This window comes from Fringilla coelebs, assembly GCF_963513975.1.
Source record: "Fringilla coelebs genome assembly, chromosome: 9".
NCBI lineage: Eukaryota > Metazoa > Chordata > Aves > Passeriformes > Fringillidae > Fringilla > Fringilla coelebs.
Genome location: NC_140067.1, coordinates 22,635,886 through 22,662,850, shown reverse-complemented (window position 1 = coordinate 22,662,850; position 26,965 = coordinate 22,635,886). Strand labels below are relative to the sequence as shown.

The window sequence follows — 26,965 nt, the reverse complement described above, 5'->3', positions numbered from 1 at the left end:
CTCAGCCCCCTGTGTTGCAGCAAAAACAGAATTGTTCCCTAATTTTCAATAAGAAAATAGTTTACTCTCATTCTTTGAGACATCAAGACCTCTTATTTTTTGGTACCATAGATTTAAATTAAGCACTTTGGCTACTGAAGGCATTGATTACAATGAGAACAAAGTACCCCCATGCTAGAGATAATGTAGTTTGATTTCTGGCTTTTGGAGTGAAATCACTTACATTTTTACTTGCATTTTGAGTATACTTGATATGTTGACAATATAATGCAAGAAAATATAATTCATGAATAGATTATCAATATCAAAAATTTCATAGGCAGAAACCTGAAAAGGAATGGAAAACCTGGATTGCCTGCTGAACCTGCCAGCTTCTCACTTCATATTAAAAAAACAATGCAAGACTGGAACTTACTGCACAAAAACAAAAGCAGTAGATTCCAACTGGCCATTCTGGATATAGTGCAACAAATTAACTTTGGAGTAGGAGTTCTGCTTCATCTAAGAGGAGTTTAACATTTTAATTTGATGGCAGCAAAAATTACTTATTTATGAAATATCAAGGTTTAAATATCTATATATTCAGCCAGCTACAAAACAATAAATAAATATGTCTTAGTCCACATCACTTACCTCTCTCTAATAAGTAAATTAGAGAAATAGCAACCTAAGTGCCTTTGATCCTGCCTACGGGGGTTTGCAGCCAAAGACCTCCCAGGGACACTTCTACTTTTGGGTTTGTTTTTATAATTCCCATTCCAACATTAAGAAAATCCTCTAGACAACGCCTCAATCTCTAGGCAAACTTGAGTAGTCCCTTTGCTCTTTGTGGTTGCCCAAAAATGGACAAAAGGCCCATTTTCTAAGGGAAGCCTTTAAAACTAACTGACTCATCTGGAGCAAGGAGATAAGTGATACATATTACTTTCCAGACTGATTTCACAGATTAATTTGTTGGTTTTAGGGACTGACACGTTCTGTCAGTTGTCACCGTACTTCTCTGTTTTCTCAGCCATTACCAGTGCTGTATCGGATGGAAGCCCTCTCACACCAGCAAACAGCAAAAAACCCCAACTACCCAGATAAACCCTTTTCCAATGAGATTCTTATCTTTACTTCATATTGATTATATCTTACTCACCCATAAAATGGGTCAACAGGAAGCTGCTTCCATCTTTTGACAAAGACTGCAGCTGACAGGGCCTCTGGGCAGGCACCATGCAGCTGCCACTGCAGCTCTGCAGGGCTCCTCCAGGCCCAGCAAAATGTCCCTCTCCAGGCATCAACAAAGCAAGGCTGCTGCAACTTCAGGGTGAGGGCAGCTTCTGCCTGCCTGCAATCTTATCAGCGGGGACAGAAATCAGAATATTTCCAGGGCTAAATATTTCTGTGGGTAGAAAAGGGCATGGGCTGCTAACCCGTTACAGCATCCCCTCTCCAGCAGCCAAGGATCAGGGCACTTGCCTGGTGCATCCTTCTGTGCAGGGAAATGCTGTGCCTGAATAATTGTGGCCTGGGCGGATGCTGGCAGGCAAGGGGAGAGACTCCTCGCTTCTTTTTACTGCTCTTGCTTGCCTGCCCAAGGCTGAGCATACTGGCAGCCTAGTGCCTTAAACTTTTCCTTGAATAATGAGACAGACAAAGCCTCTTTATCTGCATTAGCCATGGGCTTTGCAGACAGGACACATTTCTTCAAAGTGCACTCAATCACACTGATTGAGATCAAGGCTGTGAGTAAACAAACAAAACTTTGTACCCCTCCCTTAGAGCTCAGCTGCGGACACAATGGCCTGACAGTTCCTTTGCTGAGGTTTCTGAGAGGTACAACTATGTTGTTGTATACTGTGGTGCTACCAAAGTCTTACCTGTCCTCTGAAACAAAGGCCAGAGATGCTCTAATTCACATCCAGACTGCCAGGGAGGCTATAGGCAGCATGAGAGGCAGTGTACACTGGCCACACTCTTCCCTTGACAGTTCCAGTCTCCCTTGCTGGGGTTTCCAACAGGATTTCTTCCACAAGAAGTGCCTTAGCTCTGAATTTGACTGTGACACATTTCTTTCCTTCTTTGAATGTGAGCTAGAGGACTTTGAAAACAACATCATTTGACAGGAAGCCAAAGCAAGGATGCAGAATGACAGACAGTCATCAGTCTGCAAGGATCCAAGCAACTGCAATTTAGGTAACCTGCACTGACAGATTACTCACAGCAGGGAACCCAAAACCCTCACTGTAATAATGCAGCCTTGAAAAGATATGTCTATACAGCAGTACTTCTGAGGTGTTTAGCCAAGCTTTGTGGCAATTTGTAGGTGCTTCCAAAGCAGCTGTGGTAGCGCTCCTGGTATGGCAAACCATCCCCGAGCGTCCACACAGCTGAAAGAAGAGATCAAGCTCTGTCAGCTGCAGTGAACAGCCTGCAGTGTAACTCACCACCCTCCCAACAGCTGGAAAGAGAGCCCCTGAGAGTGTGTCTGAACTAATACACATCACCGTGCTGCTCCTTGGGCATCAGCTCCTTCCTGTTGCAGGAAGGGTGGAGCTGTGCTGCCTGTAAGGAAGGTAAAACACTGCACAGGTCTGACACAATCCTAACTGCGCCTGCTCTTCTCCAACAGCCCCTTAACTTCCTTTGATAACCCCAGAAATAAAATACAGAGAGAAGAGGCACCAATCTTGTGAAATAAGCAATCAGAGGCTGCATAACAAAAGAAATGTGCAATGCCAGGGAGGGAATGACACTGATGTATCAGAGATTGCATCAGAGCTATTAAATGGGATGAAAATATGCAAGGCCCTTGTAAGCTCTTCTTTGTTCAATCTTAAAAGAATTCTGAAAGCAAGCCTCCACTGATTCCTATTATAGGATGTAGGAAAACATGTGTTTGTGGAATGATAACCCAAGCCTTTTTGATCCCTGTCTGTATAAATATTTGGAGCAGAATGCAAGTAGGTGCCTCTGCAATACAGCTGCAAAAAGCAAAGGTCTGGCTATCATTTTGTAGGACTCACCAATTCAGTTTTTTCCAACTGAACCCATCCCTTGTCTCTTATTAAATACAGCTGACATTTGTAATACTAATGGTACTGAACATTTTGCAAGCCTCAACCCATGTAAAAATGCCCTCAGTTTGATATAACAAGAACTATCCATTCTGTTTTCTCATGAGTATGTCTTAAATGTCTGATTCAATTTAGTCTGACATCTTCCTATTTTGGAGCTCGTGGAAAAGTGCAAGAAGATTAAAGTTACTAAAATCAATTGCCATTTTCACATTCAAAAGGCTATTTCCAAAGAATATTGCGTTTTCTTAAAAACAAGTGGGCAACTTGGGATTGCCACCATTTTCCACAGTAGTGAAGTGACAAGACTGAGAGGTGTTTGGAGCAAACCTTTAATGGAGCTAAACAGCAGAAGGCAGGATTGACACTGAACACCTTTGAAGGATCTGGATATAAAAATCTTTCCAGCAAACACACTGACCTAATGATCTGACAAATGATAGAAAGGAATAAAAAAGGGAGAAATGTAGCTCTCTGCACACAGCAGAACAAAATCAGATCTATTTTTATAGTGCTTCTACTACAGCCTTAAAGCCATAAACACTCCATTCTTCATTTTGTTTGGGGAATTTCCCACAGATTCATGCAGACACCTTGTGTTCCCAGAGATCTCTGTCAGTGTTCTCTCTGCCCAGGGACCAAGGAAAATACCCTAGAGTGGCCCGTCTGTATCCCCAGCGTGCACCTCTGAGCTGGCAGTGGGTTGCTGCAGTCACACAGGCATCTGTTGCCTGTAATTCTGCTATTCCACAGGGAACCTCGAGCAGAGTTGATTTCAGGTCTTTTTTTCTGGTTTAACTTCCTAAGTCCATTCATTTTGTGTTATGTCCAGCAAGGACCAGCATGTCTTTGCCTATGAAACCAGGAAGTCAGGAGTTGTAATAAAGAGTCGTTTCTTTTCAAGGAGATGGAGAATCATGTCTTTTGAGATATTTGAGATTTTGAGATAATTTGATTGACTGGCAATCAATTACTCTGTTTGTTATATTCCAGCTCTTAAACTAAACTTTGAGGGAACTGCATTCTTCAATACTATTAGAAGCAAATGGAGACTGTTATTGCACTTACTGAGATTTTTGTACAAGAGATAAGCAGCATCACAAATGTGCTTGCATCTTGAATTCCACAATTTCTTCTTTGGGTTAACATAAAAACCTGTTCTAGAGGGCACTCACACAACAACTGCCAATGCTATTTAATTGTGCTTCAGTTTCAGACAGATTGTGTCAACATTTCTACAGACAGGGGAACACTTTCCTTACTTTTATTAGCATAACTGCAAACACCCAGAGAGCTGAGAGATGGATTATCCTGTCTTTTAAACCTGCACATCTTTTATGCAAGGGCTCTGAATCAGCCTGAAGAATTCTGGGTCTTCATGGGTGACTGCTTCTTTTCTGCAATCCTTGATGAGCACCAACACTTTCATTAACCACAGGCATGTGGTTACACATGCTTACAGCAAACCTGGCTTTCCAAAAATAAGAAATTTGTACTAAATCATTAAGAAAATTCCGAGAAGTAGTCATCGGCAAAGGGTGCTGAGCTTTCTGCTCTAGTTGATGCAATGGCTTGGACTAGATGATCACCAATAGTCCCTTCCAATGCTTTCTGTTCCATGTGAACCACTTGGGTTTTAGCTGAGCCCATTACTACAAGGCTGGCAAAGCAGTCACTTCAGGGAGGGTATCAGAAGTGCTGTCTCACCAATTCTGACACATTTTTTACCATTCAGCAATAAAAGGTCTTTAGAGTTTGTTGGACACTGTTTAGTGACAGGAAAAATTGCCAAGTGGAAAGTATGAGGGAAGAGACTGCAATTATATTTCAGACTCCTTTTGAAAAAAAAAAAAAAACACAAACAAAAAATTAGTTACTGGATTCATTGAAAAAAAAAATCAACAAAGAAATCATCTCCACTGTAGTGCAGGCTCACCTACTAAGTGAGGACTTAGTCCTCACTTCAGGACTCCCTGCAAGGTAGTGGGAATGTGAATGTGGCCCTGAATAAGACCCCCATGCTCAGGGATATACCCAGATATTAAGGATGAAAACAGTTTTAACTCAGAGGAAACTCCTAGGTGCAGGGCTTCAATTCTATAATGAATGTTCAGTTATCACAGGGACATCTGTAAAACTTGTCACTTGCCTTTAAAAAAGGTCTAATGTTCTTAAAATCTTGACCTCAATGAGAGGTCCAGTGATTCAGCCTTTCAAACTGCAGTCATGCCCTATTCCAGCTATTACATGCCTCATTTCTGTTAATCTTCTCTAATTAGTTCTGTTTCTCAAGTCTTAGAATCTAACATTTTTCTGTGATAATACCAAAGGCTCTGCTTTCATGTTCAAGGTCAGTCCAGCATTTCACCTTGTAAAACTCATTTGTCCTCCCTGCACTTACACTTGTACTTTGAGTTTGAGTGTAGACATCAATTTAGACTCTCAAAGACATTTGCTGACTTTGAAGTTATCCTTAAAGGTGTGGTCATGCCCAGCAGAGTCATACAAGTGTGAAGGAACAGACTTCCTTCAGATTGTTTCTCTTCCCTGCAAATATGCAGAGAAAATTTCTCCCATTAAAATAATTTCAGCTTTTTCTTTGTGAGTTATTTTGCATGTTTCACAACACATAAGCAGATTGGGCCTCAGAGCCTTCAAGGAGGCACATGACAGTTGTACAGGTGAGAATGCAGAGCTGAGAAAGACATGATCTCCTTATTCAAATCACTAAATTTAGATCTTGGGTTTCTCCCTTCATATGTTATACACACACATTAATATAGATATGTATTAGCAGGAGGACACACAAAGTTTTCCAGATTCTTCTTGTGCCTGAGAGATGTGTAATATGGCAAGCATTTCTTTTGTAAAGATGGCATTATTGTTACTCACTCTTATGACAAATGGAGGCACTTTTTGTATGTGCAATTTCCATTGCTGACTGTAAGAATTTACATATCACTCTGTTCATTGATCACTCTTAGCTGCCCTTTTGAAGGAACCTGGGTCACTCACCTGCCATCCCACAGCCTTTCCTGTGTGAGCACTCCAGCATTACTGGAGCCACATGATGGCTGAGGTGTGGACACTAATGGGAGGAGGCATCTGAGCCCCAGGCAAGGATCACACTGTTCTCCAGCTGATGCTCAATCCAAAATGGCAGACTATTTTCAGGTTAAAAAAGCTTAACTGGGCAAGGGGGGAAAGTCAGCCTTCAGTGATACATAACCTAGGCTACAATCAGTTTAAGCAGCTTCCTTTGAGCATTGCTGCTGCAGCTGGGGATAAAACTTGCAGTTCATCTAAATGGGTCACCCAGGCTTGATGCTTTTATACTTAATTAAAAAATGCTGTCATGAATTGCAAATAAGCATTAACCAGCAAGAGGATAATTATAGAAAAGCAAGCATTTTTATAGTTCAGTTATTTCATATGCAACAAGTAAAAAATTCTGTTAACTTTTCAACCTACCTCCTTAAAATAAATTATAATAAATATGTAAATGCAATATATAGAAAATACTTGGCCTTTTCAATTTTGAATAGTTAACACTTAATTCTTGTATCTGAAAATACAATCCCTGAAGTATTTATGGAACTGTTTATGATTTGATTTTTCTTAAACCTCTCCAGTGGGATTTATAATGTTATTAGAAATCATTGACAATCTGTTTTTTCCAGAACTGCCATATATTGGCAAATATCCAACTAAAGCCTCTTACATTCAATTATCATGACGTCCAGAAAAAGGACAGAAATGGTAGAAAACCCTTTCATTCTCCCCATCTCTAAGGCAGTGGGGGAAGGAACAGCACATGCAGAAAGACCAAATTCAAAGATTTTCTGCAAGACCAGCGCCTAATTTTAAAACCCGAAAACTGTTCTAAAGGTTAGCACCTCACACTGCACAAGCCTTCAGTAGAGTTGTGCTGTAGTACAGGGCTTTGGTACCAGAATGTAGCCCCAGATGAGCTGCACTTTTGTACTTTGCTCATCCTTGTGACAATGTGCCACCTTTCCAAGGATATTTCAGAAAAAACAATACACTGTGGAGGTAAATTGTGCATTAACTCTGAACTGACTTGGGAACAGGACACTCAGCACCTTTCAGTGCTGACTATCCACAATCAGAGATCTTGTCTCATGACACCTAACAAAGTGTCTGGTAATCACATCAAGTGGGAAAACCCTTCAGCTTCCCCTCAGTGGGCAATGCAACATCTTTCCTCCCTGAGGTACACAGCTTAGAAAGAGAAAATAAGTGTTAGGTGGCATCATCTAGGAGGTGACACGGGACAGGAGTGATGGACAAAACACATCCTCACAAACTGCTTTTCTAAGTTCTTCTTTACCTCCAAGTTGTGATCCAGACCTGTTCCTAGAGCAGTAACTTAATTACCTTCACTTTATTCTCTCTTGCTCAGCGCATGGTGACAATAGTTTTATCGTGGAAATATTTTCTCTGGAGAGCACTCTGAGTACTGACAGCTCTTTTCTCGTTCCCTCTCTCACATTGTCACCCTTCTATATTTGCCTTGACACTGTCTTCACATTGTCTTGACATTGTTCTGACAGTTAAGAAAACTCAATCACTGCAGCAAACAGCCATGACAATGCGGAGAAGAAAAAGGAAAAGCGTTGTGAAAATTGTTGAGGAACTGTGAAGATTTACAGGCTAGTGAAAGTAAGATTTTGCTTTTTCTAAACCCCATTCCTAGTGAGTTTTCAGTAAAAAGCTGATTTAAGAAAGCCTTCAGCCAGGGCTGGCAAAAGTCATCTCAAAGGCGATTGGCAGTTACGGATTCTGTACCTGAAATTCAGATGTCCCTAGATAACAATCCCTCTTACTGCCATCACTTCAGGTACATTGTGGGAGATACTTCAGCCCATCTCCTGGGGAGCAGGGATGCTGCATTACTGTGAAATGCTGCCTTGGAACTCTCCAGCTACACTTTCTCCCAAGTATGCTGCTCAAACTGGAATCCCTTTTGGGGGCAACCAGAAAAGAAAGGCAGCCACAGAAAAAAGAAATCAGATTAGTTGGAGTTTTGGTTCCCTTTTAATAATAAAATCAAATTTTGTTTTGTTGGTTCACAAATTAGAAGAGAGGAGCCTAGAAAGAAAGCATTGCAAATACCAAATGTTATGGTAATAGGTAAAAAAACCAGCACAAGTAGGGTAAGTTTAGTATCTATTTCTCCATTTGAATTGAACTTCTGAGCAACTCCTTAACTGGGTATAGCATGGCTAAATAAAGTGCTGTACTTGACAAGTTAAGGTTTGTGATTCAACAACTTGACAAAATTAATGTTGATTTGAGTAGAAATTCTGATCATCAGGAACCATGTGGGGAACGTTGATGGGTTTTATTTTGTGGTTTGTTCATTTGATTGAGAAAAGCACATATAGTTTTGATACTAGTTCAAATTCTTAGTAGTTACAAGAACACCTAGGTAATAAAAAGTTACCTAAAAAATTTACTTTATACGATCTTGGCATGCATACAATCCACATCTTACCTGAAAAATGCAGTTAAAGCTCATCCCTTGCAAAGCAGAAGCTCATCAACACTGCTCCGTAGGGCACCTGTAGTGCTCCCTGCAGGTCACACAAGTACTGCTTCTCCAGGAGGAGCATCTTCTCCCCTCTCCTCTTCCACTACATCACATTGCTGTCTTCTACCTAAAGAAATTAGGGAGGGAAGCCATCTGAAGCTTGCTCCCCTTGCCTCAGAGCCCTGGGGACAGCAGGGCTGGTGGCCAGGCACTGCCCCTCTCCTCACACAGAGGCTCTTCTCCAACACCTCCCAAACTGCAGGGCCATCCTGGCATCCAAGAGCCAAATGAGGTGGCACAGGCTCCAGGGCTCCGTGAGACCTTAGCCCAGTCCCCCTCCAGGTCCCTGAGGCAGGAGGAGCAGGGGCCTGCAGGTGCTGATTTGTAACCTGCTGACAGACCTGCCTCTGCACACCCACCCCAACAGGAATGTGAGCCACAGGGCTGGGGAGAGAAACCCTCTGCTTCCTGAGTGCGGTTCAGGAAATCCTGGATATGTCTCTGCCACACATCTCTGAGATTGCAGGGTGAGGAAAATGTTACTGAAAGCTTCTTATGAGACTAGAACAGACAGAAATAAACCTCTCTCAGCCAATTAATAAAATTTTTTGATTACAAGGATGAATCCACACATGCTAAGAGTAAAGTCAACATATGCAGATTGATGCTCACCTGGTAAATTTTATGGTTAATTTCATATGATTAATCATGATGACCAAAGCTCAAGTAAGACAAAAACAGAACAGAGGCAAAATTAGCCTAAAGAGCCAAGGCAGAAACAATATGCTTCCATTTATCCAGAGAAAAAAATTAAGCTTCAAATGCTTCTGCCTGAACTAACTTTATGAAACATGGTCTTGATACAATTAAGAAAATGGCACAAAAGTCTCCACATAAATGCAGACACTTCTGAACCATAGAATACAGCATTTATTCTAAATGCTATATTGGGTGGTTATACTGCAACTGCTCTGGCAAGCTGAATGACAAACATTTTGGTGCTTCCTTCCTACACTTTTATGTCTACATGCTCCCTTTATTATTAATGGCATAATATTTGCTACAGTAGGCTCTCATGGTCAAATCAATACCAAAGTGCCTTGAAAAGACAGCAGAGCTGAACCCCTAATTAAGTACAATATTTTGTTCCTTTTAAATGAGACACTGTTTGAGGAGTACAGTAAGAGTGCCTTGTTCTGCTCAAGGTATCTATAATTAATAACCCCAATGATCAAAGGAAGTGTGATCCTAAGAGGAAATGGCTTTTGAGGATCCCTAGGTATTAAGTACTGAGAGCTACTTCCCAATCTGTTCTGCAGCCTCTCAGCACACTATGATGTGTGATGCCCTTTGGGATCATAAAACAAGGCCCATCGTAGATCTCTCTGAAAAAAAATGCTCCCAGAAAGATAGTCACTAGATATTTATCACTTATTCATTATTGCCATGAAATCTTTCTTAATTTTTTTCCTGGCCAGACGCTTACTGTCACACAGATCTCCTTTATTTATTTAGTGTAATTTAATATAAAGCAGGGCAGGATGCTGCCCTATAATGTACCCTGTACTGGCAGGTCTGGACTGGTATTGTAAGGAAGGCCCCTTCCCCCAAACCTGGGTATTCCTTTTGTTTTTTCATTATTGTATGGCACCAAAGTTTACTGAGACAGAGTAAGCACCTGGATGTCAAGCTGTGGTGGCTTTATTTCCCTGCTCCTGCTTGCTGATCTTATTTTCTACTCCCTAACCACCAACAGCCAGAGCTCCCTCTGGATCTTTAGAGCAGATTTGTGTGAAACAAAAAACCCTGTCACTGCAACAGGATGGCTGAATCTCATATCCAGGGGAATAGCAAGCCAGAGCAGCATCACTGTCCTCTGGATCATCCTGAGGAGTGTGAGCACTTCAGCAGAGCACAGAGGCATCAGTGCTGCCTCGTGGAGCTGGTGCCACCGCTGGCATCGTGTCCTGGGGCTACAATTACTGCAGGCTCACTCACCAGCCACACCAACTTACTGTAATCTCCCATCCCTGCCCTGGAAACAAGTCTGCTTTGGATCAGACCTCAGAGGAAAAAAAGGAGAATGCATGGGGAAAAAAAAATCTAAGGCAGGGAAGGGAGAACTTAGAAAGGAACAAGAGACAAGGAGTTAGATCTACCTCCTCCACACATTAAATAGACAGAGAAAACAAAGGAGACTATTAATGGGGAAATAGAAATTTTAAAAGCCTTCAAGAAATTACTTTACTTTACTGATTGCTAGTGGTGAATAAACATTCATTCATTTATTCATGGTTTAAAATTTTTCATCATTTTACTGGCAAAAATGGTACTGATCTAATTTTGATAAAGGCTGGCTGGACACCTCTTCACTTATAGCAGATATTTAATGCCCTAGTGGCAGGTGGTTTTATTCTAAAGCACGCCATCACATTAAGCTTTAGCAATTTGACTTTTAGTGATATTCTTCTAATATGGAAGGCTTATTTCTTAGCATATTCCCCAAGGAAGGCTCCTGGGAATACACTGATGCTGGTGCATATACAGTGAAGCATCTTAAAAATGTTTAAGAGAAAGGTATCCCTAATTATACAGTGGGTTTTCAACACCTACTTTTCTTTTGGGTCAGTCGCTCCTCCTCAGTGCTTCTGAGCCTGCTCTAGAAATAAAAAGTGGTAAAACATAAAACAAATTCATTCTTGTTCTGTTGCAAGACAGCAGAGTTTTTAGGATGCTACCATACAGTCTGCAGGTCAGGAAAGCTGCCACAGATTATGTGTCAGAGCCATGACTGTGTTCAGTTTCATGGGTCACTGGAACTAGTGTTCCAAAGGCCAGCCCTCTGCAGAATTTCACATGATAATATCCTTCTGCGGGGCCTGGGACCGGTTTCTGTCTGTGTGAAGTTGGTGATGGCAACTTGTGCAGCTCACAGTCACAGGACAATGATGTGTTATGGCCTTGGCTCTGAGGAGAAGCTGCCCTCAGCAGAGGGGCTCAGCAGGAGAGCTGAGGAAATTCGGGCTGTGCCAGTTCCCCCTGACACTCCAGCCTGTCCCAAAACACAGGGACTGTGGCTTTCCCCAAGCAGTCTTGAAATCCCAGTCGGTAATTAGTTCATGCAGAGCTAATTGTAGGTGATTTCTATTGAAAATAATTTAGCACATAACAGAAAGGGCTGGAATGTGAACTCTTCTACAAAGTTCATGTTGGAAAAGCACGGCCTTGCTTTCTCTGTACTTACTGCCCATTGTAGCCACACTGAAGCTTTCTTCTGAGTCCTGTGGCATTTAAAGCACAGCACACTGCATTTCCAGCCACATAATGCTGATCTGTCCTAGGGCTGTTTACTTTTTTTTACGTCTGAGGAGACAGGAGAAGCAGCATCATGATTTTGATGTGCTGCAGTTTGAGGTCATCAGGAACATCTTGTCCTCATTTGTGTTACTGAGAACCTACTGCAGGCAATCTCAACATCTGCACACATCAGAACTTGGCTTTACACCCAGAGACTTTTAAAGAGCTGCCCTGTGTTACAGGCTTCTATGATATATTTCTAACAATCAGGGCTTTAAGTTTATCCAGTTATGACTCACAGAAAGGAATCATACCTGGGTCAGCATTACAGACATTTGAGGCTACATTTTAAAATCACAGCACCTTTATGTGCCACTGTACTATCAGAATCACTGCTTCATGCTCTTTTCATATTAAAAAAAGGAAAGAAGTAAGGATTGGCAGAACCACAACTAAAGGAGACTGAAGAGGATGTCTTATAATGCCTTTCAAATGCAAACAACACATGGACCCAGAATTTGGACATGAAATCAATTTTGTACTCAGTTTTCAGCCCCTCTACTGGAGGGATTCTTAGCAGCATTTGGCAGCATTTCTGAGTGCCTTTTCTCTCCTGTGTTGGTGGTTGAGAACAGAGGGAGCTCAGCTGCCTGCATGTTCCCACCTAAACCAAAGCTCATCCCTGCAAGTCAGCAGTAGCTGGTCTGCTTGAGGGGCAGCATACTCAGCTCAGCCAAGCCCGCAGCTCCTTCCTGAGGCTGAATTCAGGAGGAGCCAAAGGCTCAGTGGCAGCTGGAAGCCTCTGTCTTAAAAAAATGCCTTAAAACTTTAGAGAAGCTGAGAGACCTTGTGTTTCTCAAGGTGAGATTTGGCCTTTTCAAGAGAGAAACTGCTCCTTTGCTCTGTATTTTCACTATCTGGAATTCATACTGAAGCAAGAGCAACTGGATTTCACCCAAACTCACAAACTGACTGTTTTATGCTGTTTTGCTCCCTTAGTGTTCTTGAAAATCCCCCCTGATGCAGAGAAGGAGACCATGCTTTGGTCTTTCTGCAATCCTTTCTATCTCTGGCACCACTTCCCTTGTTATTTTGTCAGGCATCTACTTCCCAGGCATACACTTCATCCTTCCTTCCTAGCACAGCTGCAAATACAGCTGCTACCTTCCCAACTACAAGCACTCTTTCATCTTTCCTCTTCCCCAGCAGCACTTGCACCCCTCAGTGTGTTCTGATACCGGGTTTACAAACAGCAGATTGTGCTTCCATTAATTTCACAACACTTGGTGTCGATGCTTGTGGCTTTAGGGACCAAGGTGGGAGTGACACCTCTCACAAAGGCACCAAAAATCCACCCATGCAAACAAGGTCATCTAGCCACGCCAAGAAACCTCAGCAAAGGCAATCCAGGATATCATTTTAAAGTGTAAGACATAATTCACATGCCTAACTAAACCACAAAGGTTTTCTGTCCTTATTTCTGGCAAAACCTTTCATCCCACAGGAGAGAACTTTGCACTTGTGGCTCTGTATCCTGAGTTACATGCTGAGGATGTCCCCAGCTTTAATGAAGCCTTAAGAGAAGTTCAGGAAGAAAAGGCATTGACTGAATCCTTGGGACAAAGACATTTAATCCACAAAATCACCCATCTTTCTTATAAGCAATCAAGTTTATTACCTAAATAAAATTGCTTCAGATTTTGAGCAAAATTAATTTCCTATGTTCTTTACCTCTGAAGAGCTGATAAAAAGGCAAGTTTGAAGCTGGCCCACTACCCACTACCATTGCTGCTCACCTGTCTATTTATCTCCTACGTCCCTGTTTGCACAAGTCCTGTTCTGTACTATTAAGAATAAATTCTACTGTGTGACCGCAAGTAAAAAAAAAATTCATCACTTCTAGAGGGACAAAGAATACCTCATTATGCTCATGTTGCTTTTCTTCTGCAGACTTAGAAGATAAGAATGAGGACAAATATAATGAAACTCTTAAAGGGGAGAGCTAAATTCAGAGAGAGTGTGTACAAGGATTGCACAGCAGAAATCAGTTCAGTTTCTACATCTGCGTCCACATCACTTACTGCAATGGATATCAGCTGCCTCCTGGCCTGATCAGCCACTGTTCTACACCTTCCACAAAAATATCTGTGCACAGTAAAAGCAGGATGATCATTGTACACTACCACATTAAACTGCAGCACTGTGGTGGTAAACATAAAGGTAAAGAAGCAGAGCATAAAATCTTTCATTCTCATTAGAACCCAGTCTACTTGCATCGCTAGTAGCACCGTGCTTTGATGTCCAACTGAACCAAAAATCCTCCACATTCAATGCAGAGGAGCCCTGTTGAGCTCCTGGGCCTGATTCCCCTCCTGTTCTCAGCACAAACACTAGGTATGATGCCAAATAAAGTGAAAGCCAAAAATTATTTACATTTAGAAGTAAAGAAGGCATTTACCTCATCTTTGTTTGTTTTTTTGGGACAGCTGGTGCCATTGCTGTGGTGCTCAGTGCAGGCAGTGGGGGCAGCTGTAAGGGCTGCTGCTGCTGCAGTGCTCATGGGGTAAGGGAGTCTGGGGTGGCACAAATGGTAAAAGGCAGTGAAGGACAATGACAGCCAGCAGTAACTGCATTTATTCTCAAGGACCAGCAGCAAGTCAGTGAGAACAGAAAAGTTTAGGGAAAAGTGAAATGAAGATATTGGTTTAATAACCAATTCTGTAATTTCAATTACAAATAGTGTTGCCTAAACAACATTTAAAAACTTTAATGCCATTCCACTGTTAATCTTACACTAATATACCATACTTTTTCTTCAGAAAATAAGTTAATTTACTTTCCTTGATTTTGCTATACAAATGTACCTAAAACCAAATTTGGCTTTTTTGATGGCAATGGAATATTTGTGTAACCACCTTTTTTCTTTTCTGCCTGTGTGTGGTGCTGGTTACTATGGTAATAAACGTGACTCAAGATTTAAAGCCTGAAAGTGGTTTCTATAACAACATGCTAGGATGTTTTGGACACACAATTGAAGTTAAAGATTCAGGTTTAACTCTTTATGACCAAAGTATTTGCAGACAGAACAAGTGCTTGTTTGTTTGGCAAAAGTTTGATCATCCCTCCCCAAAGCAGGATTTTCCATGGAGCAGATTGAGTAATAATGATTCCAGCTGTGGATACAGCAGGTAGGGGCTGGGGGCTGGCAATTTTCTCACAGGTGAAACATGCAAAGCACAAATGGCACCACAGTAACTACAAGCTGCCCATCACAGTGAATAATTAAGATGGTAAGGCAAATGTATTGGGACATGGGAAGGAGTAAAATGGTATAAGTGCAATACTTAGAAAGTTTAAGACTGCGCAAAAACCAAAATTATTTGTTTACATGGAAAAGCTATTTTGAGGACTAAGATAGCCCCTTACCTGGCTCTGTTTTATCCAGAACATGGTCTCCTCTCCTTTCCTTCCCCATCTGCCAAATGCTGATGCAGGAGTGACATCTCTGCCTTTCAATCCATGGTAAAGGCACCTGATCCCAATCTGTCCCTGCTGATTATGCAGCTGTGCTTATCTCTTCCCCAGTTCTTCATGATATATCAAGATTGAACATCTATCTGCACACCCACAACTTTCTAAGGCTGTCTTTGCAGGGAAGTTATTGTCAGAGTGATGAACTGTATTTTTTGTGTCAGAGTGCACTGCAGATAAATGGAGAGAGGATTAGTTACACCAAAGCCACGGCTCCACAACGCAGCAGTAAATGCCTTGGGCAATATTTTAATATTTCCAGTTAAATGATAATTATTTCAAGATCTCAGTATAGTAACAGAGCTTGATATTTCAGTGACACAGATTCACACTCTTGTTTTAAAATCCCAAGGGCAGGTTTCAAACAAGTAATGAGCATGAGCATTGAAGGTTCATGTTTCTGACTCCAGCCACTGGGCTAACTAAATCCTTGCTACCATCATGTTATCCTGTGGCTTTTTTGGTGAGCTGATTTGATCACAATGTAAGCCTTCAGCTGTGAACAAATGCTGTATGCTGGTTTTTATTCAATAGAACCCAGACTGAAGTAACAGCACTAAGAGAAGCAGGGGTTGCTTCATTTGTGATCTAATTTTCTTTCTAGTGAATGTCCACCACCAAGATATCAATTCCAACAAATTTTAAAAAACAAAACCACAACAGACAATCCTCCCTCCCTGACCAAAAAAACCAAAACCAAAAACAAACTCACAGATAACACATTTTCTGATGCTGACATTGGGGTTTTTTATAGAGCCAAACATCTATTTCAATTCAATCCTTCTTTCCTAAAGAGTGTTTTTTAAATTTAATCTCTCAGCTCATAGACCAGAGGTTTTTTGCTATTCATTTTTTTCCCCAAAATGTATGGCTTAGTAAATAGTCAGGTTTTGTTGTGAACTGCTTTATCTGCGCTGGCTGGTGTAGTTTCCTAGTTTTAATTCAAATGTGTAAAGTAATAAGTCATTGTTTAAAAAAAAAGAAAGGAAAAAAGTCCTCAAAGCACAGTAAACTCATCAGTGATGGTGAATATATGGGTATCAAGTTCTCTATCTTATCACAGATTTTTTTTTTTCCCCCTAGAAAATAGACTGGCTCTGTTAAGAAGGTCAAAAAATCTTGCAGCATATGTAAAAGATTCCAAAGTTGTTAGTGTTGAGAGCTTCTGTGAAGCTCAGAGTCCTCCTTCAGGGGCAAAAGGCACATCTGAAGAACAGCACTGCAAATTACAAGCAGCCTTCAGGCATGATGAGATGATTAGCAAAGTGCAGGCTTGGCCACAGCCATGTGAACTCTGGTTCATAACAGTTTGATTAGCAGTGATTGAAATTTGATTTTAAATGCTGCCACTGATTATGATATTTCACCAACTCATACAGAGTCGTGTCCAGATAGAACAAGTCTGTGCTGAAATACATTTCTGACACAAAGAGGCCAAAACAGATTGCAAATGATTTATCTGGGGGCTTTGAGAGGCTGCAATTGCTAATTGTCAGAATCTGGGATCATCACTTTACTTTTGATATTATCAGCTTAACTTAGAAGGATATTTTGAAAAATGGACATGAACCCAGTAAATCTCTGTTTCAAACAGGATCTAGGAAAAAACCCTCAAAACTGTCAGGAAAGATACGCAGATGAGCTTTTCAAAATTACCTGCTTTACTGAGGAACAATAATCAGATTATCTGCGCCAAAATGCTTTGGCCATTTCAAAATCTCTGCCCTGCTTATGACAGCTTTTCCCTAATTCAACTTTGGCCTTCTATCCTCATTGACATGCATTTCTAACACCATAAAAATTGTTTTGTATCACTACAGTAGTTTCTGATCATTCAGAAGCCTTTACCAGCCAAAATAATGCATTTTTAGTGCTTATTAGCTCAATTATTCATACACTAACAAGATCACTTCAGTGAATTTAAATAATCTTATCCAAGAGCAAAAAACCAAAGCTAAAACTGTCTTTTTCTTGGCATTTCTTATATTAAGTTCTGTGCGCCAGTTCCTGTAATAGCTGCAGGTATGGCCATGTTTCTGGTAGTATGAATGCTGTGCCAGTAGATGGCAAGCTTTACTGCAAAGAATTTCACTGCCAACCATCTCATCTGCATCTCAAGGATTTAACCATGGGGCAAAACGCTTGGCACTAAATCCTCTCGTAATTAGATTAAAGTACCACTGTTTATAAAGAGACTGATAATTACCTCAAGTGTCAGTCAATGTAAATCCAAAGCAATCAGCATTTTGTTTCCATTTTTCCTACATTACATACGAGTTTTAAGACTCTGTCAGAACAAGTCACTGCTGAAGTGACCTTAATTGCTTAGGAATGAAAAACAGCTCCTCTGCACATCTGAGGTAGAGCATGAGGCTTTTTCTGGTTATCCTTCTGCAACCTGGCCAAAAACCCAAGCTCCACTGAAACATTTCTGTCCCTTTGCAGCTCTTTCTGTGAGTGCAGAAGGGAATACTCTTTAGGCATCTGCTCAAACTGAGACAGTCTTTGTATCAGTCATCACACTGCATCACAGGGCATGCAGGAGCTTCCACCTGCCATACTCTTCATCCTCCTTCCATGCAGCTCTCAGCTCAGGAGGTTCCCAAATCCCCCTTTCCACATCACTCCAGAGCAGCAGGGAAACTCAGTTTCCACAGGACAGCAAGGGAGGTAGTGCAAATAACTTACCTGAAATAGGTGGGAAATGGTGTTTGAACTAGCAGTCCAGCATCCAAGGATTAGCTGAAGCACTCACATCATTCAGGAACATGACTTTTAAAAATAAAAATATCATGGAAATGTCCAGGTGAACTTCATACCATTTGATAATCCTCTGATCATCACCTTTCTGACATGCAGTTTTGCTGCTGAGACAAACTGCTATAGAGTACCCTTAAACTCTTGGTCCCAGCCTTTAAACTACAACCAAGCTAAAACTCAGCATGGCTACATCTCTGCTAAGACCTTCAGAATTCCTGTGTTCCTCAAAAATTATACAAATAATAAAAAACCATGGCACAGTGCATTAGAATAAAGACAGAACACCAAAAATGTTGCTGTTTCACTATAAACTTGTCACACAAATCAGGCAAGAGTATCCTCTAGAGAACATTGGATTTATTGAATTGTCTCCTGGCAATTTCTGCATAAGAAATTCATTTTATAAAAGCTACAAAAGTTGAAATTAAAACACTGCTTAAAAAAAAAAAATCCAGGAAAGGTTTTCTGGTTTGTGTTTTTCCCATAGTGATGTCACCCTGCAGACAAATTGGTTGCCTTCACTCCATACAGACAGTGCTTTTAGGGCTGTCTTTCCCCTTCCCTCATTTTCCCTCCACTCTTACTGCCTCAGAGATCTAGGAAGCTTTTTAACCAGTGCTCACTCTTGCTATCAAAACTGCAGACTAGCAAACACATCGTGTCCTCACACAGTCATTATAACAAACTCAGCCTGTTGCATGCAAATTATCCCTGGAAAAGCAGTAATAATTAACTAAATTGCTTCTCATGTCACTGTGGTCCTGTGTAAGAAAGCACTCGAATGATTGACCTCACCTCTTGTAGCTTACACAGTACAACAGTTAGACAACATTATAACTTGATCATAATTAATTTCTTCAAGTTTGCCCCTTTCTTCAATGTTTCCCCAAACATGCACTTTAATGAATTTTAAAAGGTACACAGACTGAAAGGAAAGCTCTCTAAAGTTGTGCAAGGAAAATACAGGATGCAGAAGTTCCTAAGGAGCACAGTTTTGCTCATTTTAACTGTAATTAATAGAATGCAGTAAGCTCTGTATTATCCAGGCTAAAGAAAAAACCTAAATGCATGGGCAAAGCACAAAATTATGTAAACTAGGACATCAGAACATACATGAGGAGTGTGCTGAGGAAGAGAAGGAAGAGAACTGCTGACAGTGGTGCAGGTCAGTACATGTGACCAATGTCTTGAAGTTTTACTTTCAGGGAGAGCTCTGAGCTAGAGCAATGCACCATCACCGCATCAGGATGAAATACCAGCTCCCAAAACTGATTATTAACAGGTTTGGGGAGGGTCATTTTAAAGGCAGGCTAATCCAAAAGTACTATTTTTGCCCTGTTTACCTTCAGAGAACATGAGGTAACACTCCAGTTCTCCTCCTGCTAATCAATGTTTAGCTTGCTTTCTATGTAATCCTTTACGAGCACTGTTGGTTTTAAATCATGGTGTCACTGCTGTTATTCAATGTTGCTACATAAATCTCTATTCCCCTTGCTCAAACAAGTATTAATAGTTATCTGGCTCAGAAAATGTACCTATTCATGAACATCAAGTTCATTCAGACTGGTGCTTCTAATTCTCAGAGGCACTGCTGCTCCTGGGTACACCTCAAGTCAGAAAGCACAACAGTGATGCACAGATAATTTTTAAGCCTTTCCATTTATTATCTTAGTGTCAAATCTACACATGCAGTCTTTCCTAAGTAGTTAAGCCTTCTGATACGTTCTTTCCCCACTTACCCCTCCTAGCAGAAAAACAGATTAAATTGTATTATATATTAAAATGCACACTATGCAAACACAGCACAACCAGTCAGTTTGTATTCTCTGACACTCCCCTGTAGTTGGTTGGTATCTCAGGGGACCAATCCTAGTCTCTCCCTTTTCCAGGGATCTGTCCCAGGCCTTTATGAGCATTGGTCTAACTCCAGTTACTGCAGTCTTCATCTCTGCTTACCTGTTCTCTTTCAGTGCCCCATCTCCATCTCTACTGCATCTGCTCTCCCAAATCTCACTTCAAGAACTGGGAAAAAATTAGAGACTGCTGGTAGATGGGTCTGAATTCCTCTGAGAAGTTCAGATCATCCACAACACCCTGCTTGCACAAACACACACTGTTCTGCTGCTGTAGAAGACACATACCCTTTATATATCCAAACAATACTCCAGATTAAAAGTATAAAACAAATAATAATAAAAAAGATGTTTACATACTTACATATAGATAATTTAATGCAACTTTTGTGCTCCAGCTCATGAGTCTTTCCCTTACAAATTGCCTTCTCTCCTAAAGGAACATTCAGCTTAATTTCACAGTCTTGGCCCAGATACAGCTGCTTCAGTGTATCCCAGAGGTGGATTCTGAACAGTGATGGTAACAGCTCACCCTCCTTGACTGGGAAGTGAGAAGTAGCTCTTGCTATTGTTATTCCTTACAGCTGCAAGGCAACTCCAAGTGGTCTTTAATTACTGACTGAAGCTCAGTTCCCAGCAGATAAGGAAGTAAGGAACATTTTTACACCATGTCCTTCCAGCCTTGGAGGCTGGATGGCTCTCACAGGGCTGTTTTGCACCTCAGGTGTTTGGTAGATTCTTTGTGGTAAAGACGCTGTACACCTGAGAAATTACTATTTATAATCAGCAAATCAAAATCAAGGTGCCTGATGGTTTGAACTGTTTATTTGAGCTATAACTGCATCTGAGTAAGCTTGTGAAACCCAGTGCAAAAAATCATCCACTACAAAAGAACGGTACCACCACAGAAGTAATATTGAACAAAAAAAAAAGAGTTCCATCTCCTTTCTCTAGTAACAAAAATAGAAACAAAAACCTTAAATACACCTAAATGTGTTCCATATTGTTGGATATCCACTGACAACCACCCATATTGTCTCAACTATACTATTAATAAAGTGTTAAACAATCCTGACACTCCAGATCACGGCTGTTGAAAGAGGCAAGAACAGGAAATTACAACTTACTCAAGTTTTCATAATTGTTTTCATTTTACATTCATTAGTCCACTAATGCATCACACAGTTGCCAGTCCTGTTTTCTTCTCAATAGCCAGCAACTGGAGCTGTGGGTTTTGAAGCACAGTTGTGTTAAGAACTACACTTCTTTCACTGTTGGCACTCTCAGTGCTGTTGAATTGCTCAGGATTTTTTGTGTTTCTTTCGTAGAATCGCTTTGCATGAGGAATGATTCCAGGTGCCTGTCAAACTCTTGCCAAAAGAACTCTACATGCGTTGACGGTCATAAAGATGACCCTTGCCTTTGTGCAGACCCATCGGCGGACAGTGTGGAGGAACTCTGCAACAAAACCTCCAACCCTTGCTCCTCCAACCCTTGTCTCCAAAACGCCACCTGCCTGGGCTCTGCTGGGAACCTCAGCTTCACCTGCGAGTGCCCCGCTGGGTACCAGGGCCCTGCCTGCGAACGAGCTGCCGGCGAGTGTGACACCAACCCGTGCGAGCACGGAGGCACGTGCCAGAGCGGGCTGGCGGGGCCCACGTGCCTGTGCAGCGCCGGCTACACGGGCAGGCTGTGCGAGAGGGACGTGGACGAGTGCAGCTCCGAGCCGTGCCGCAACGGGGCCCTGTGCCGGGACGGCGTGGGCCAGTACTCCTGCTACTGCGTGCCGGGCTACCAGGGCAAGCACTGCGACCTGGAAGTGAACGAGTGTGCCTCGGATCCCTGCCTCAACGGCGCCACGTGCCTCAACCAGATCGGGCACTATGACTGCATCTGTCCCCTTGGCTACACGGGTGAGCCCTTTTAATTAAAGCAACTTTTGCTCTGGGTCGCGTGGAACCATCAAAACTCACATTCCAGGTTAAACTCCCTCACCCACACAAGTATTTAGCTGTCGCATTCACACTCTCTGAAAAATCCCTTTGCCCGGGACTTTTCTCCTGGGAAGCTGAGAAGCCTCAGAGAAAAAGGAAAACGATTATTATCTCCTTTGCTTCTCCTGTGTTGTGCTCACATGTGAAATGTGTTTGGAGATTGTTTACCCCCAGGTGATTGTTTCAGTGGATTCTGGTGTGAGTTGTTTTGACTCAATGGCCAATCAGCGCCAAGCTGTGTCGAGACTCTGGAAAGAGTCACGAGTTTTCCTTATTATCTTTTTAGCATTGTGTAAGTATCCTTTCTGTATTCTTTAGTAAAGTTTAGTTTAGTATTCTTTAATATAATATAGTATCATAAAGTAATAAATTAGCCTTCTGAGAACATGGAGTCAGATTGATCATCCCTTCCTATGTCGGGGATCCCTGCAAATACAATATTTAGCCATATCTGCATTACCACCTTGTCTTCAGCTACAGCACAAGTGGCTGTTGGTACACTATGGATAACCACATCACTGTGAATTACTGATACCAGAAAGAGAAGGGTTAAAGAAATCTCACATTCACCAAAATCTACACAGCAGTTTTGTGAACACCAAGCTATGTCACAGGCTTTGCTTTTAAAAGAAACATTCTCAAAATGCTCTCTTCAAAGTGCTATATCTAGTTTTTTCTGAGGGTCAAAACGTATGTTTGACAGATTTAAAAATTAGATCCAAGTAGACAAATTCTACTCTAAACTTAGACATTCACATTAAATTTCTCTCTGTCCTTCCCAGAAACAAAGGACTCATTTGCAACTAGAACATTATGTAAGTTACATGGACAAGTGTTATGTTCCCAAACTGCCCATTTGTTTGATAATCCCATTTTATGTAGCTCCATTTTTAAGGTACAGGTGTGATTTTTCTTCCCTACTTCCTCTACTGCAAAGCATATAATTCTTGTTGGAAGACAGGTCCCTTACAATTTCAAAGCTGTATTCAGGGCTAGGACTGTGAAAGGTAGCATACTGAATCATTAAAAGGAGAAAAGAGGAGGCATTTTAGTGATAGACTGCCAGTCAGGTAAGCAAAGGAAAAGAAATAATCATACAGCAAAAAGGGGAGAAAAAACAGCTATTGCTTCAAGTGATTCAAATGAATAAGAAATAAGAGATGTGGTTTACAGCTCCATCCCCAAATCCCCATGCAGGAGGGGAAGTCAGAGGTAAAAAGCAGCTTTCCTGTGTCTAACACAGCACTCGTTGGAAGGCAGCCCTTGGTTAATATCCCTTATGAGCACAGAGAATGTTATTTGAAGGAAGCTTGTTACCTTCCTGCCACCCCGCTGCTGCCAGGCGGTGTCGGAGCCCAGGCCAGCTGAGGGGAAAACTACCCAACTGAGGGAAAGCCAAAGAGCAGAAGGAAGGAAAAACCTATTAACAACCAGCATGGTTACTCTGCAATGATCACACTCAGCTCAGACCTCCTGTTGTATTCAGGAACTGTATTTGTTTAACTGGCGCTGTTAGTGGGGTCCAGGCCTGGATCCGCAGCCCAGAAACTTGGTTTGAAAGAGTTGGAATATAGACCTTAGAGACAAAGGGAGAGAAAACATAATGAAATAGTAAAGTCCAAAAAAAAAGAAATAAAAATTTAGGTCAACACAAACTGCTGATGGAAACTCACTCTGCTGGAATCACTCCACTTTCATCATGAAACTCTGCTGTTTCTCAATCTGATGCTCTTTTTTCTCACCAAAAAAAGTCACCAAAGCTCCACACTTTGCACAAGCAGAGTTAAGAAATGAGGAGAGAACCAAGGAAGGAGAAGAGGTCTAAAATACACAGCAGAAGGGACTGCAGTGTTTTAACATACAGCTCCAACATTGCTTCTTCAGCAAAAGAGACTAACCATAGAAATTCTATAGAGGAGTAGCAGACCATTCCTCCAGCAGTAAAACATCAGCTTTAAAAGCTACTTAACAAAATGATTTATCAGAAGCATTCTTTTTTTCTTGTTTTTTTGCACCTTGCTGTGAGTTGTGCTAAATGCACAAGCCAGAGGGATTACAGGATGAAAGCCTCGAGGTGTCCCCAGTGGTAATAAAACCCCCCATTTACCCCGTCAGGGGATCTTGCCAACCATTATTATCCTGGTCTAACACCATGAATTACTGTGGGAAGTCATACAGCCTCATCTCATTTCCCTAAGATGTGAAAACAGGTTATATCTCTTGATATGCAGGTAAAGAAGGTATAGTAAATCTATAGCTGCAATGTTAACCAAATGCATGAGTTACTGGCTGCTGTTGCTACTTGTTTCATGGACTATGACTGCTATTTTGTGTGATTGGTATGCTGCAGAACTTCTTAAAATAGCTGAGAAATGTCACACATAATTCTTACACAAATGGAAGAGGTTAGAACGCACCAAGAGCCAAAGACTGGAAAATTCAGCATGAAATCTACAGTTTCTATGATAATGTTCTGCATGTGTGAAATTATTTACAAGACATGTGTCACACAGCTGTTAAATAATGAAGTTCAATTGGTTTGTTGAAGTTTTGCTGGCTACGCTAATCAATTGCATTTTCTCCTCCATTGGACTAATTGCACTTGCTTTAATTCACCCCAACAGAGCATGGTGTAAGAGCCTGTTATTACCCACAGCTACGTGCATTAATTACCTTGCTGAAGCCAGTCCTCTATTGCCAGTGAACATTCCAGTGTGAACTCTCAGGAGTGCACGGCAGTTCCAAAACCCATTCTCAGTCTAAGACAGCAAGAGAAAGTGTTTCAGTGGCAGACAAAGTAGGTGCAAGGAGCTGGATTTGTTCTTTGTGCAATACCTTTTACGATGAGGTAACCATCGCTGCGGTGACGTCTTAGAATTTGAGGAAATTACTCCTGATAGATCTCCAAGCTTTCGTTCAGTATTCTCATCAATAATGTATGTGCTATGCAAATATTAAGAACAGATGCATCACAAATAAGTCTTAGGCACTTAAAGGCAAGCAGAGGCACAGCAGCTCTACCATGGGATGGAAAACCTCAAATAGAGATCTCACTTCCCAACAAGCTCATGTCCCTGTCATTGTGGATGTAATAGTAAACCACATGGTCCATCCAACAGCAATTGCCAACAGAGCAAAGCCTGTTTCCTTCCCCAGCTTTCCAGTTTCAAACCAGCACTCCCCACCTTGTGTCCTAGCCAGCCCAGGTATTCAGCTCTGCTGAGATGCCCAAGCTGCAAACGGACAAACCTTGATCAAAGAAATACAACTTCTCCTTCTAATTGTTCATGTAACTCTCTCCCTGTCGCTTCAAGCCTGGTGCCTATAAATTAGTCATGTGACACTCTCCATCCAAAAAATGGCACAAAATATTACTTTATACAGAATGAGGAATTTGGGGACAGCCCTTTGGACCTGCTGGACCTGAGCACAGCATTTTAGTGCAGGAGAACAGAATTCCCAGCCATATTAAAAATGTGCAGGTCCTCATGGAAGTACACTGAGCCTGCAAACTCCTAGTACCTTTGAGCAGAAAGTGATTTTACACTCTATCTGTAGGCATGCAAGTTTGAAAACATTGGCTGTGTGTCCTTCATCCTCATTTGTGTTTACTTTTTACTGACTGGGGCTGTAGAAAGAAGCGCACAGTAGGACTCAGTAGAGAAGCAAGCAGTGTAACAAACAACCCTGGTTCTTCAGAGAAAAAATGCAAGAGTTACAAATGTGACTTCTCCCCACCTTCCCAGCATTTCAATTCAAACCACTTGTGTGGTTTGGTACATGCAGGGATGCTCAGCCTGCTCCAGGACACCCAGGGTGCCTCAGCTCGTGGTGGTGCAGCCCTGTGCAATAACTGTGGGGCTCCTTGGCGCTCGCCTTCCCGCCTGGCATATGATATTTGGCACACAGCATATTTATGACAGAATGTTAGACTGAGGTGAAAATGCAGATCTAATCTTTTCATCTCTCTTCTACACATCTAAGAAAGCCTGACAGCAGACTCCGTGGAGGCTAGGAAGGGATTCCCCCTGTCTGCATGGCAGATCGCATTGGCTGGATGCATTATACAGGGAGAAGTTTTCTTCTGAGGCAACATTGCCGAAGGCAGGTTACTGGGCTTGATAGATTAAAGACATGAACCAAAACAACAACGCTATGTTCTCATGTTAATTGTCAGGCTGTTCTCAGGCCTGTAGTATTAAATTTGGCTGAGCTGAGGATCAGTTGAACAGGGCTTGTTTTGTCACATGATTTTTAGTGTTCGCAGTGAGCTGTTAACAAGCTCTGGCAGATTTACGGTCACTAGACACACTTCTGCAAACACATTGTTTATAATTACAGTGAATTCACAGGGCAATGACCACAGAGGGACTGCTTACTATATCTGGCTGTAATGTACATTACCATAAAGCCGTCAGAGAGCGTTCCTGGGCTGGGCTCTCATGGCAGGCTCCCGCTGAAAGTGGTGGTTAGCTGAGCAGTGAACCTTGAACTGGGGGCACGCCACTCGCAGCTTCCCCATCCACTATGTGGTCTCAAGGAACTATTTCTCAACTGCTGAAAATAGGAACTTGCACTTTAATGTTTAAAGACAACAAAAAATAGTTATGAGTCAACATCTGCAAATTTTGGTTTGGCTTTAAGATCTTTCCCGGTATTTATCCATAGTACTGATTTATTCTTTTAAAACAAAGAAGCTCACAAGCATCAAAATAAATTATTTATAGAGTGAGAGTGCTAAATATTATCAATCTCTGTGTTTTAAGAAAGATGCTCAAGTTATAACGTACAAATTTCACAGCAGTACAGAGCTGACAAAAGGAGCATAAATAAAGAATCGGAGATGAGCTACTAAATAAATTGCAAGAGTGATACCCTGCACCAAACATGCCTGTTCCCTCTGTTGAAAGTCTA

At 41.6% G+C, this 26,965-nt stretch overlaps 1 protein-coding gene across 1 annotated transcript in view; it reads left to right on the top strand.

The window, feature by feature from the left end:
* CRB1 (crumbs cell polarity complex component 1) overlaps positions 1–26,965 on the top strand; it is a gene marked incomplete at both ends in the record, with an annotated part of 95,157 nt that overhangs the window by 5,131 nt on the left and 63,061 nt on the right. The window contains one exon of the mRNA XM_084211643.1: positions 21,386–21,970. Within this exon, the coding sequence (XP_084067769.1) occupies positions 21,386–21,970 (585 nt within the window). The remainder of the gene's footprint in view (positions 1–21,385; positions 21,971–26,965) is intronic.